The sequence below is a fragment of the Microtus oregoni genome, unplaced genomic scaffold (genome assembly GCF_018167655.1).
Source record: "Microtus oregoni isolate MIOR12 unplaced genomic scaffold, Mior012 000033F_ref0000390, whole genome shotgun sequence".
Classification (NCBI taxonomy): Eukaryota; Metazoa; Chordata; class Mammalia; order Rodentia; family Cricetidae; genus Microtus; species Microtus oregoni.
Genome location: NW_024543092.1, coordinates 18055990 through 18068050, shown reverse-complemented (window position 1 = coordinate 18068050; position 12061 = coordinate 18055990). Strand labels below are relative to the sequence as shown.

The 12061-nt window shown below is 48.7% G+C and overlaps 1 protein-coding gene across 1 annotated transcript in view; it reads right to left on the bottom strand.

Annotated features, from left to right (window-relative positions):
• Igf2r (insulin like growth factor 2 receptor) overlaps nt 1-10585 on the bottom strand; it is a 94362-nt gene extending 83777 nt beyond the window's left edge. Inside the window, exon 1 of the mRNA XM_041680038.1 lies at nt 10350-10585. Coding sequence (XP_041535972.1) covers nt 10350-10507 — 158 coding nt within the window. The 5' untranslated portion in view covers nt 10508-10585. The remainder of the gene's footprint in view (nt 1-10349) is intronic.
• Nucleotides 10586-12061: the final 1476 nt, after the last annotated feature.

The following is a 12061-nucleotide window of genomic DNA, read 5'->3' as shown; positions in this document are numbered from 1 at the left end:
CCGCAAAGGGAAATCTCAACCAGCAAGCACTCGCCAACTGAGGCAGCGACTCCTGGGCCACTAAGGGTGTGTAACACTGAGAAAGTGACTTCTAAAGGAAACTCCCAGGCCAGCACCTGCCTGTAATTCCAGCACTCGGAATGCTGAGGCAGGAGGTCCTCGCATCTCGGCTACAGAGAGCCAGTCTCAAAACATAAGTAAGGCAACTGTGTGGAGGAGCAAAAAAGACCCAGAGACGGCCTAGCCCCAGTTCCATCATCCAGACCTGTCTCAGCAGGACTCATCCGGACTGTCAGCAGGCAGCACCAGCACTCTGCCAACAACTGTCCCCAGGGGCCAGCAGCTGCCTCCAGCAGGAACAGTGTGACTGAGTGGGTGTCTCATAGCAAAATAAGAAAAGATTTCAGGCTCCACAACCAGCCCCTGGCATGTCTTTCCCATCTCCCCAAAAACAATTTATAGCCAAGTTCCAACGAATGCTTCCAGCCCTGCCCTGAGCAGCTGCACGGGGCAACAGATGTCCAAGATGAGATTTACTGTAAAGAGCACCATCAGGAGCCACCAGGGATCAACGCAACATGAATCCAAGATAACCACCAAAGAAAAGGCCCAAGGGAACAAAAAGATAAGAGCCAGGCAAGTCAGGCAGGGTACTACCTGCTTGTAACCCCAACATTCAGAGACTGAGGTTGGAAGATCATACAAAAAGGCCAGTATGAGCTATATAGTAAAACCAGGTCTCAAAAAAAAAAAAATAGCTGCGTGATGGTGGCACACTTTTAATCCCAGCATTCGGAGGCAGAGGCAGGTAGATCTCTGAGTTTGAGGTCAGTCTGGTCTGCAGAGTGAGTGAAACCCTGTCTCAAAAAACCAAAAAAATAATAAACAAATACATAAATAGAAAAATGGGACATTTAGGAGGCAAAAGCCAAGTGGGTCTCTGTAGGTGAGGCCAGCTTGGTCTCCACAGTGAATTCCAGGACAGCCAAGGCTGGGTGAAGGGGGATGGGGGTGGGGGGAGAGGAATGAGGTGAGGGCAAAGGCTGGGGATACAGCCTGACTGATATGAAACAGAGTACTAGGGCATGACATTATTAGGAGGTGTAGTCTTGTTGGAGTTACCATAGAGGCGAGCTTTGAGGTCTTATATACACTTAAGCCACACCCAGTAAGACAGACCACTTCCTGTGAGTCAAGATATTGGGCTCTCAGCTCCTTCTCCAGCACCATGTCGCACCATGATGATAATGGACTAAACCTCTGAAAATGTGAGCCACTCCAATTAAATGTGTTTTCCTTTATAAGAGTTGTTATGGTCGTGGTGTGTCTTCATAGCAACAGAAACCCTAAAGCAGAAGCTGGTACCAGGAGTGGGGCGTGGTGTGATAGGCCAGGCCGTGCTTTTGTTTGAATGGGAACGTAGATTAGGAAAGCAGTTGAATATTTTAAGTGTTGCTTATTGGGCCAAACTAGTAGGAGCATGGAAGACAGTGATGTGGGGGAGCTAGCTCAAGAGGTTTCTGAGGAAAAAATTTTAGCATTTTGCCTAGAGATCGTTCTTGTGATATTTTGGTGAAGAATAAAGTGGCTTTTGTCCTTGTCTGAAGAGTCTGCCTGAGACTAAAGTGAAGAGTTTGGATTAATCCCATTAGCAGAAGAAATCTCAAAACACAGACTCTGTTGTGTGGTTACTAGCGTTAACTATAATTAAAATATATAATGAAAATGAGCAAGCTGAGCAAATAAAATACAAAACGTACAGACTGAGAAAAGGGGCACCAGGAAGTAGAACAGAGCTAAATCCTGTGTTCAAGGAGATAAACAGATAAAGAAATGAACTAAAAGAATAGTGACCCCATTCACCTAAGTTTCCAACTTATTTAAAGGAATTAATGAAAAAATTTAGAGCCAGGTGTGGTGGGGCACACCTGTAACACCAGCACTGGGAAGTCAAGAGGTTGGCAGATCTCTGAGTTCAAGGCCAGCCTGGTCTAGAGTTCTTCTTTCAAGGCAACCAAGCTTAGGCAGTGAAAGACAGAAAGCTGTGAAGATGTTATTGAACAAGGGGGTCATGTTCCAGCCCCTATAGGAGGCTGCTAATCACATGGTTCTGGCTTTAGAATTAAGGGTAGAAGAAACAGATTGTGGTATTTGCTTCGGTAACAAAGGAAAGTCATTGAGGTCAGGCATGTGTCAGGGTGTCCCTGAATGGAGGCCTGGAGAGGTCAGGAGAGGCCATTGTGTGAAACTGAAGGAAAAGTCTGGATTGATTGCCTTGGAGACCCAAGATGTTAGAGATGCCAGAGATGTAGGATATCTGTTGAAGAAAGCTGCTAACAGGGAGTGGAACCTATCCAAGAGAAAGGAGTGTGTTTCAGTCAACAAAGCTGAAAGAAATTGGAGATCTAAATAAAAGCATTTTTGTAGTGAGCCAGACAGGATCGCCATTACAAGATGGCGCCGACATCCTGTCTTGTTGGTTATAAACAACTCCATATTTGGCTTTGGCTTTGAGAGCTGCGCGTACCCGCTTCCCGCATGCGCAGTGGATGAGGATCCTTGAGCCTATCCCGATGCGGTCTGGTGTCAGCTGTTGTTGGCAGCCAATCACAGGGCTACCCGTGTGCCAATTCCCTATTTAAGCGGCTGCCTTAGGGCACCCCGCCCCTTCGCTTCCTGCTGCCTCTCCCGTCTGCTCCCTGTTCCTCGTTTTCCCGCCCCTCATTCCATGCTCCCCGTCAATCAAGGGCACTCCAGTAAAAGCGTGATCTGAGTGGAATCCTGGTGTGGTGGTCATTCTTCATTGCCGGTCGAGAGGTCCGCCACACATTTTGATATCAGACATGGAGATAAAGTTAGGCGTTTGCTCTGTTTTTTGGTCTTGCTTTGGTCCAGTATTTCCTCATTATTCTCCCTTCCCTCCATTTTGGAATGGTAATGTACATCCTGTACCATCGTATGTCGGAAGTATGTAGTCTGTTTTTTTTTATTTTGATTTTATAGAGGATTACAGTTAAGAAATTGCATGAATCTCAGAAGATTTTGGACTTTAGACTTTTAAGTAAATTTGAGACTATGATATATTATGAGGACTTCTGAAGTTAGGCTGGATACTTTTTTGTATTATGATATGGCTACAAGCCTTTGGAGGCCAGGGAGTGGAAAGTGGTGGTCTGAAAGAAAATGGTCCCCAAAAGGGAGTGACACTATTAGAAAGTATGGCCTTGTTGATGTAGGTGTGGCCTTGTTGCAGAAAGTGAGTCACGGTGGAGGCGGGCTTTGAGGTCTTATGCTCAAGCCACACCCAGTAAGACAGACCACTTCCTGTGAGTCAAGATGTGGGCTCTCAGCTACTTCTCCAGCACCATGTCTGCCTGCACGCCACCATGTCGCACCATGAAGGTAACAGACTAAACCTCTGACAATGTAAGCCACCCCAATTAAATATTTTTCCTCTAAAAGAGTTGTCATGGTCATGGTTTCTCTTCACAGCAATAGAAACCCTAAGGCACTAGTTCTTATGAGTTACTAAAATGTAAACAAGCCTTTGATGTAGTGAAGGAAGATGTGCACAATTTAAGGCCAAGGGTTTCTTAGGGGCTGGAGAGATGACTCGGCAGCCAAGCGCACTGGCTGTTCTTCCAGAGAACCCAGGTTCTATTGCCAGCACCCACAAGGTGGCTCACAACTGCTTGTAACTCCAGTGCCAAAGGATTCAACACCTTCTTCTGGGGCCTCCAAAGACAATAAACACACATGGTACACAGACACATATGCAGACAAGACACCCATACACATAAAATTTTTTAAAAAAATCTCAAAAAAAAAAAAAGCCAGGTGTGATAACCAAACCACTGACTGTCGGCACTTGAAGACAAAGTTGGTGGAGCACAAGTTGGAGAGACTGGGCTAGACAGTAAGACTCTGTCTTTAATTTAATTCTTAAAGAAATCTTGAGGATGGGAAGGTGCCTTTGCCAGTAAAATGCTTTCCTTAAAAGCTGAGAACATAAGTTGGAGCCCCAGACCCTGCATTAAAAAGCCAGCAGCACACACTTATCCCATAGATGAAGAGGTTGGGAGTGGAGGAGGGAGGAAGATCCCAGCTCAGAGGCCAGCTAGCCTGGGTGGAGTTCACTCAGAGAGATCTTGTCTCAAAAAGAAGGCAGCACATGAGGTTGCCCTCTGACCACACACACACACACAAACATAAAGAGGCACACACATAACAATAGAGGCACAAATACAAACACATACATATATATGTATACACACACCCCATATAATCACATACATACACACAGATGCACGCCTGCACACACATGCATGCACACCTGTGCTTGCGCTCTCTCTCTCACTAGAAAAACACAGTTTATCAAAACTGGCTCAGGAAAAGACAAGAAATCTTTTATTTATTTATTTATTTATTATCTATACAATATTCTGTCTGTGTGTATGCCTGCAGGTCAGAAGAGGACACCAGACCTCATTACAGATGGTTGTGAGCCACCATGTGGTTGCTGGGAATTGAACTCAGGACCTCTGGAAGAGCAGGCAATGCTCTTAACCACTGAGCCATCTCTCCAGCCCCAAGACAAAAAATCTGAATAGACAAAAATGGAAACTGAAACCTGAAATGTTGGGAAAAATGACAAATGCTTCTAACTCCAGAGACTGAGGCAGGAGGATCCCAATTTCAAGGCTTGCTACCCTACACATGAGACCATGCCTTAACATAAATAAATAAAATAAGTAACAGGCACCATACTCTAGCTCCTCCCCCTGTTCTACACCTCCTCCCCCAAAGTACCAGGTTACTAGAACATTACTAAATTGTACCAAAATGTATGGAAAAGAAAACATCTAGTTCATACAAAAACTGATCCCAATGCATTAAAAAAAAAAAGGTTGACTGATTCCACAAAACTGTCACACTCCTAATAACAAAAATGAGCTGAGAACACAGCAAAGAAAAATTACAACACGGTACCAGTTAAAAACTCAGCTGCTGCCCAGCATTGGTGAGGTAGAGGCAGGCAGACCTCTGTGAATTCAAAGCCAGCCTGGTCTACAAAGCAAGTTCCATGACAGCCAGGGCCATTACACAGAAAACCCTGTCTGTTGGGGGGGGGGTAACCTCACCCAGCAAACCACACCCAGTACAACAAATAACAACAACACATGGGGGGCGGGGGGGGGGGGGGGGGACGACGAACATTCACCTTCTCCTTGCTAAGAGGAGAAAAACTCTGTGACCTTGGGGTGCCCATTGATTGTCAACGGGAGAATTTTTCACGATTGGGGGGGTTCATCTGAAATGTTTGGGAACATTTCCCTCTCTCTATGTGGCCCAGGTGAGGAGCATGGGGTGAAGAGTCTTGGGACCTGCTGAGCACAGACCAGGAGCACGGCTAACACCCTGCAATGCACAGGAAGGCAATGCTCTTCCAACAGTGAATTCTGCCACAAGCTAAGATTTCTTAGCTTCTGGGCTTAGAAGGAGAATGGCCCCCAAAGGTCCCCATATTTGAAGAGATGGTCCCCAGCTGGTGGCGATATTTGGGAGGGCTAGGAGGTGTGGCCTTGCTGGAGGAAGTAAGGCAGGCTTTCCTTCAGGCTGCGGTTAAAGATGCCACTTGCTGCCATGCTAAGCCCAGCCAAGATAAACTCTTTTGGCTATATAATGTCCTAGTCATGGTGCTTTATCACAGCCACAGAAGGGGGGAGGGGGGAACAGCGCACACATCTGAGGATTTGACCCTGAACACCTTAGAAACTCCTAAATTTCTGCAAGTACGTGACTAAAAACAAGTTGCTAAGGGGTCAAAAGACAAAGTATTATTTACAAAAAAAAGAAAAAGAAAAAGGTGTTATTTTAAGATCTGATAGAAGGTAGAGGCTAGAGGACCGGGAGCTCAAGGTCACCCTCAATTACCCTACTGTGAGTGAGCTGTAGTGAGGGCATAAAAGACCCTGTCGAAAAAGGAAAACAAAAGCCACAATGTTACCATAATTAACCATCCTAGGCTAACACGTACTCACGGTTAAAAGAAATGCATGCACACAAATGGATGGGATCCAGGCTAACATGTGGCCCAAATTAAACATATAAGCATTGTTCTTTTGGAAAAATTGCAGGAGGGGAAAAAATCTCCCTAGAGATAGCAACTAAACTGACTGAGACTCCCAGCTGGCTTCATTATTCTCTTGTCCTCAATATAATAAAAACTCTCCAGCATTCATACCCACACAATTTGCAGAAATCCTGTGCTGTTTAAATTTCAAAGTAGTTAAACCACCAGACCAAGCATTTTACAATCAGTTCCAACTGTTACACTTTCCCTATGAAGGATACTGTAAACACCTAAATCAAGGGTGGAAACACACGTTTAACATACGTAACATGGCATTCTGCAAAGTTTAAAGGAATAAGTTACTCCACTGAATGGCTATGCAGGAGCATGACTCGGCCCTGCCATTGCCCAGCCTCTGACCCTCTCTTCTTCTCACTTATCCTGCCCCACTGACCTTCGCAAGTTCTCTACCCCAGACCTTATCAAGGTTAGTGCCATCAACAGGCTCACCAGCCTCACAAAGTAAGTTCTTCATCCACAGCACATTGTCCTCCAGACATCTGACAAGCATGTATTATCAGCCAGGTCTAGTTTGCCTGGAATCCTGACTGCAACAGAGACAGGGCAGGACAGGGCAGCCTAGGCAACTTAGCAAGCCAAAGTCTCAAAATAAAAAACAAAAGAAAAGGGATGCAGCTGAGAGGTAAAGCACCTACCTACCATGTGTGAGACCTTAGGTTCAGTGAGTGCTCACTATCTGTGGGAAGCAGGGGTGTCTCTGTGTGTGTACAGTCTCTTCAAAGAACAAACAGTTGTATCAAGTGCTGTTGCGTACACTCGCCTCTGCCACGTCTGCTGCACTTACGCATCTCACAGAGCAGGCCTCTCCATTGTGCAAACACCCTAAGACCTGCTGCTGGAATGGTTCCTTCACCCCTCCCCAAGGCTAAATGCAGTAGGAACTATGTGTGCCCCGTCCCAGCAGTCAGAGCCGGGTCAAAGCTCTGAACCAACCTGAAGTTCCCACAGGAAGCTGACACTCCAGAAATAGGCCAGGATTTCCCTCCTGTTCTCTGGAAATTAGCCTCTCTTGGGAGAGGCTGTCTGAGAACCCACAGCTTGGGCTTAGAAAGAGCCCCGTGAAGCCTGGACAGGCTGATAACATTACAGAAATAACTTCCGGAACTGCCCTGGGCACCAAACCACGTTTTTCCAAGCAAGGAGAAAGTAGTTCGCTCCGATGGTTTACAAACACCTGAATAGTACTTGCCACACAAGGAACTGCCTCTGTGACCAGGTGACAGAAGCAAACACAAAAAGTACCAACTGCAGGAGCCTACTGCTCACACTGAGGAGACCCATGCCGGCTGTTTACACCGCAGCCATGGGGCCTGTGACAAGAATAAGCAGGCGACCAAACACTTCATGCTCCCTTGATATTGATGAAACTCATACTGGATTTAGAAAGAATTACTACCTCCTTCCTTGTACAGGTGGTACCTTAGGGGCTGGAAGGCCACTTTATCTAACAGTACACAGATAACTGCCCACAGTCTCGAGGAAGTGGTTAAAAGCACGAAGAGATTCTAAACTAAAGGGCTGTGTAAGAAAACAGCTGCTTAGCTTGTCCTAAGCCTGGTTTGATCTCACAGAACACAAAACTAAATGGCAACACACAAGACAAACTACACTCTGCAGACACTAAGTTTGGAAGAGACACTAAAATTTATTCCAAGCAAGTTTCTTTTTTTTTTTTTTTTTTTTTTTTTGGTTTTTCGAGACAGGGTTTCTCTGTGGTTTTGGAGCCTGTCCTGGAACTAGCTCTTGTAGACCAGGCTGGTCTCGAACTCACGGAGATCCGCCTGCCTCTGCCTCCCAAGTGCTGGGATTAAAGGCGTGCGCCACCACCGCCTGGTCCTCAAGCAAGTTTCTTTGTACAAATGGAACACAGTGACAGGCAGGAGACAGGTATGAAGGCCTGGGAAGTTCACCGTACCTGAGGAAATCTAGAGGAACCACCTTAGAGATAGCCGGAGGCTACGCCAAGCACCCCAAATGAGGCAGGGTCTACCTCTCCTGGAGGCCCCAGGATGTGGCTGCAAAGGCCATTCAACTGGGCTAAGTACCAGAACTCCCCTGGCCCAGATGAGAATGAACACAAGTTCAAGACAGTGAGATGACCACGCACAAGTGAGTGGCCCTGAGACACCAGTGTCTTATCAGTCTCCTGCCAACGTCTAACCAGTTAAGAAATAAATTCTAAGTCAGGCGGTGGTGGCGCACACCTTTAATCCCAGCACTCAGGAGGTAGAGACAGAGTGAGTTCCAAGGCAGCCAGGGCTACACAGAGAAACCCTGTACTGAAAAATTCTTTAAAAAGGAGGGAAGGAGGGGAAGAAGCTAACACAATGGGGCTGAAGAGACAGCTCAGCAGTTAAAGGCATTGTTGATTCTGCAGAGGACCCAGGTTCAGTTCCCAGAACCCACATGGTGCCTCTCGACCACGGAACTCCAGTTCCAGGGAACCCAACAGCCTCCCAGGACACCTTGAAGGCATGTGGTCAACAGTCACACATACAAACAAAATACTAACGCACGCAATAAAATCAAAATAATTTTTTAAAGAAATGAAATCTACTACAGCTGGAGAGTGACCTGGTTAGAGGGGACCCAAGTTCAATTCTCTGCACCCAGACAACCTGTTACTCCAGCTCCAAGAGATCTGAGATCCTGTCCCTGCCTCTGCATGGCAGACACACACACACACACACACACACACACACACACCACTTTAAAAATAATAGTGTCAAAATAGAATTCTAAGGAAAGGGCTTTAGGTCAGTGGGAGATTGCTTGCTTGGCACGTCTGACCTAGGTTCGAGCCCCAGTATCACCCCGTCTCAAAAGAAACAAATTCCAATTAACTAACAAGACTACTTCCACACTAGCCCAGCTGTGTTAATTCTTGGTCACTGCAGTACTTAATCCAAAATTTCCTGTTCTAAGTGCCCCAGAATTGTTTAAGGGTCACCCTTCCTCCGTATTATGGAGGGGCAGCAATTTCTCTTTGGACAGCTAATTGGTCTATAAACCGCAGTGCAGCAGGCTCTGCCTCCAGATACTCTCCAAAGTGGGAAAGAGAAGTCTGGTCTACCTAGTTCCCCTTAAAATAATGATGCCTACAAGTGGTGAAGTCTAGGTGAGAACAAAACTCTCTGACACGAGCGGGGAGAGAGAAGCCTGTAACTAACATCAGAAACTTGAAGCTCAGCTCAGAAATATCTGACTCACTTCTGAAAGTCAGGGCTAAGGCTGACTTAAAGATTTGCATCCCGCTTCCTCCTTATCCAAGTTCTAAAAACAAGAAAGACTTCCTATCACCCTGAAGAGTCCAGAGGACACCAGGAGGTGGTAGCCACATCTTTAATCCCTGCACTTGGGAGGCAGAGGCAGGTGGATCTCTGTGAGTTCAAGCCCAGCCTGGTCTACTAATTCCAGGACAGGCTCTAAGGCTACAGAGAAACCTTGTCTCAAAAAAAAAAAAAAAAAAAAAGTCCAGAGGAGGCCAGGAGTTCCCAAACCCCTGGTATTGGAAGTTCCCTCGACCCACGAACCTGTGTCCAACACTAACAAACTTGAACAAGACTGGAGATTATACAACCTCGGTTCCCAGAGCAGAAGACTACACTAGAATAATACACTCTGGAGACAATGACATCATGTGAGCAACCAGACAGGAAGCGGACTGGGAGAACTGAAGGGTAAAGTCTTTGAAAGCCAACACGGATGACCACCCCTCTACACCCGTCAAAAGAAGAAAAAGCGTCACCCACTGACAAATAGCTACTCTAAATCAGATAAGAAAAAAAGTGTGAGAGAACTGCCACAGACGGGGTCAACTACCCAACTCCAAAGCCATCGCGTGGGCTCGCACTCCCTGGAGAGAGTCTGCACACTGGAGGGGACGCCTCCCGAAGCCCCGCGGCTGGAACTTCAATGAAAACGTGCAGTGGGACAAAAGCCCAGCCGGAGTTCTTGCCCCCTGCAACTTCCGACGGGCACATCCCGGCCACGGGAGTCGCACAAAGCCGCCCGACTTATGACAGCCACAAGTGGCCTGGCACGGGGCTCCGTGGGCCAGCCCCACGGCGGTGAGTCCCCCCGCGCATCGCCCCGAGACCGTCGCAGCCACCAGGCGGGCAACTTTCCCGCGGGGGCGGGGCGGGACTGGCGTCTGCGTGTCCCCCGGCCCGCGCCCGCCACGCAGGACACCTACCTGCACAGAGCGGCCAAGTCCGCGGCCTGGGCCTGCGCGGAGCCCGGGGCCGCCACGAGCAGCAGCAGCAGCAGCAGGAGCGGTGGCGGAGGCAGCAGCGGAGGCAGGAGAGCGACGCGCCGCCCGGAGGGCACAGGTCCCGGCTGAACGGCCCGCATCGCGCGTGGCGTGGGGCTCCCGGCGGCGGGCCCGTTCGAGGCCGAGCCTGGGACACGGTCGCGCCGCAAGAGCGGGGGCGAAGCTGCAACGGGAGCCGGAGAGCGAGAGCCCGAGCCTGGGGGTGGGGAGGGCGGGGGGGGGCGGGGGGGAGTGCGGCGAGGAGGCGCTCGGCGGCCGTCCCGGACCGTCACGTGAGCGGAGACGTCCCGCCCCTGCCCCGCCTCCCGTTCACGTGATGTCCTTATTCAGGTGATCTCCGCCCAGCCCTGGGTCACGTGAGCACCGCACCCGCGCGGGACAGGAAGTGTTGCGGGCCGGGCGCCAGCGCCAGGTAGCTACTCGAGGCCTGGGTCGTCCCCAGAGCGGCTGCTCACGGCGGGGTAAGGGGTGTCGCCTCAGAGCCCAGACCTCGGTTTCCCCGGCCAGCATCCTGGTCGCGTCGGCGCGTGGGCGCCCCGTAACTCTCCCTTCTTCAGGCTGGACTGGTACGGTGGCCGAGATGGAGTTAGGTGGAAAGGCCCAGGTTGATGCTTAGTGTTGCAAGTCGATGCGGGGTAACTGGTCAGTGCTTCTAGAAACCTGCCCTGGAGGGCCTCGCAAAGAACTCTGTGGAAATGTGATTTCCCAAGCAGGGCTCTCTGCGGCCAGTCAGGCGACAGTCACGGGCCAGTATGCAGTGTACAGCAAACGGAAGGGTAACCAGCGAGTGACACTCAAAACTTGCGACTGCTTCACTATGTAGCTGAGGCAGGACTGGAATTCGGATCCTTCTACTTAAGCCTCCCGAATTCTGGGTTTATAAGCGTGTACCACCACCTCTGTCTATAAAGTTGTATTGTTATGCTCAGATATGTGTGCCTGTATTATACACAGCGGTGGCCTAGTGAACATAAAATAAATGCGGGGCTTAGGAAATGGCTCAGACTGTAAAAGGCTGCATAAACTTGAGAGCTTGAGCTCAAGCCCCAGCACCAATATAATAAAATCTGTGGCTGCAAACCCAAGTAACCTCAGTGGGGAGACGGGGACAAAAGGATCCCTGGAGTTTGGTGACCAGCCAGGCTAGCTGAATCTGGCAAGGTTTGGGTACAGTGAGAGACTGTAGCCGTAAGATGGAAAAGCAGACAAAACATAGTCCTCTGCCTCCGCGGTAGCGTGCTAGCATATACACAGAAATAATGAGATAAACCTACTTACTAGCTGTGGTGGCATACACCTTTAATTTAATCCCAACCGTTCGAAGGCTGGCAGATCTCTGTAACTTCAAAACTAGCTACGGCTACATAGTGAGACTGTCTCAAAAGAAAAACAAAATACACTCTACTCTATGGCCCATCGCTCTCTAGACTTCTGCTGTGATTATCAAGAAGTGGTCCCTGAGCCTGACTGCGGTGGTGCCTGCCCTTGATCCCAGCACTCGGGAGGCAGAGGCGGGCAATCTCAGAGTTTGAGGCTGGCGTGGTCTACAAAGCGAGTTGAGGACAAACAGAGCTGTTACACAGAAAAACCCTGTCTCAAAAAAACTAAATAGGGGCTGGAGAGATGGCTCAGAG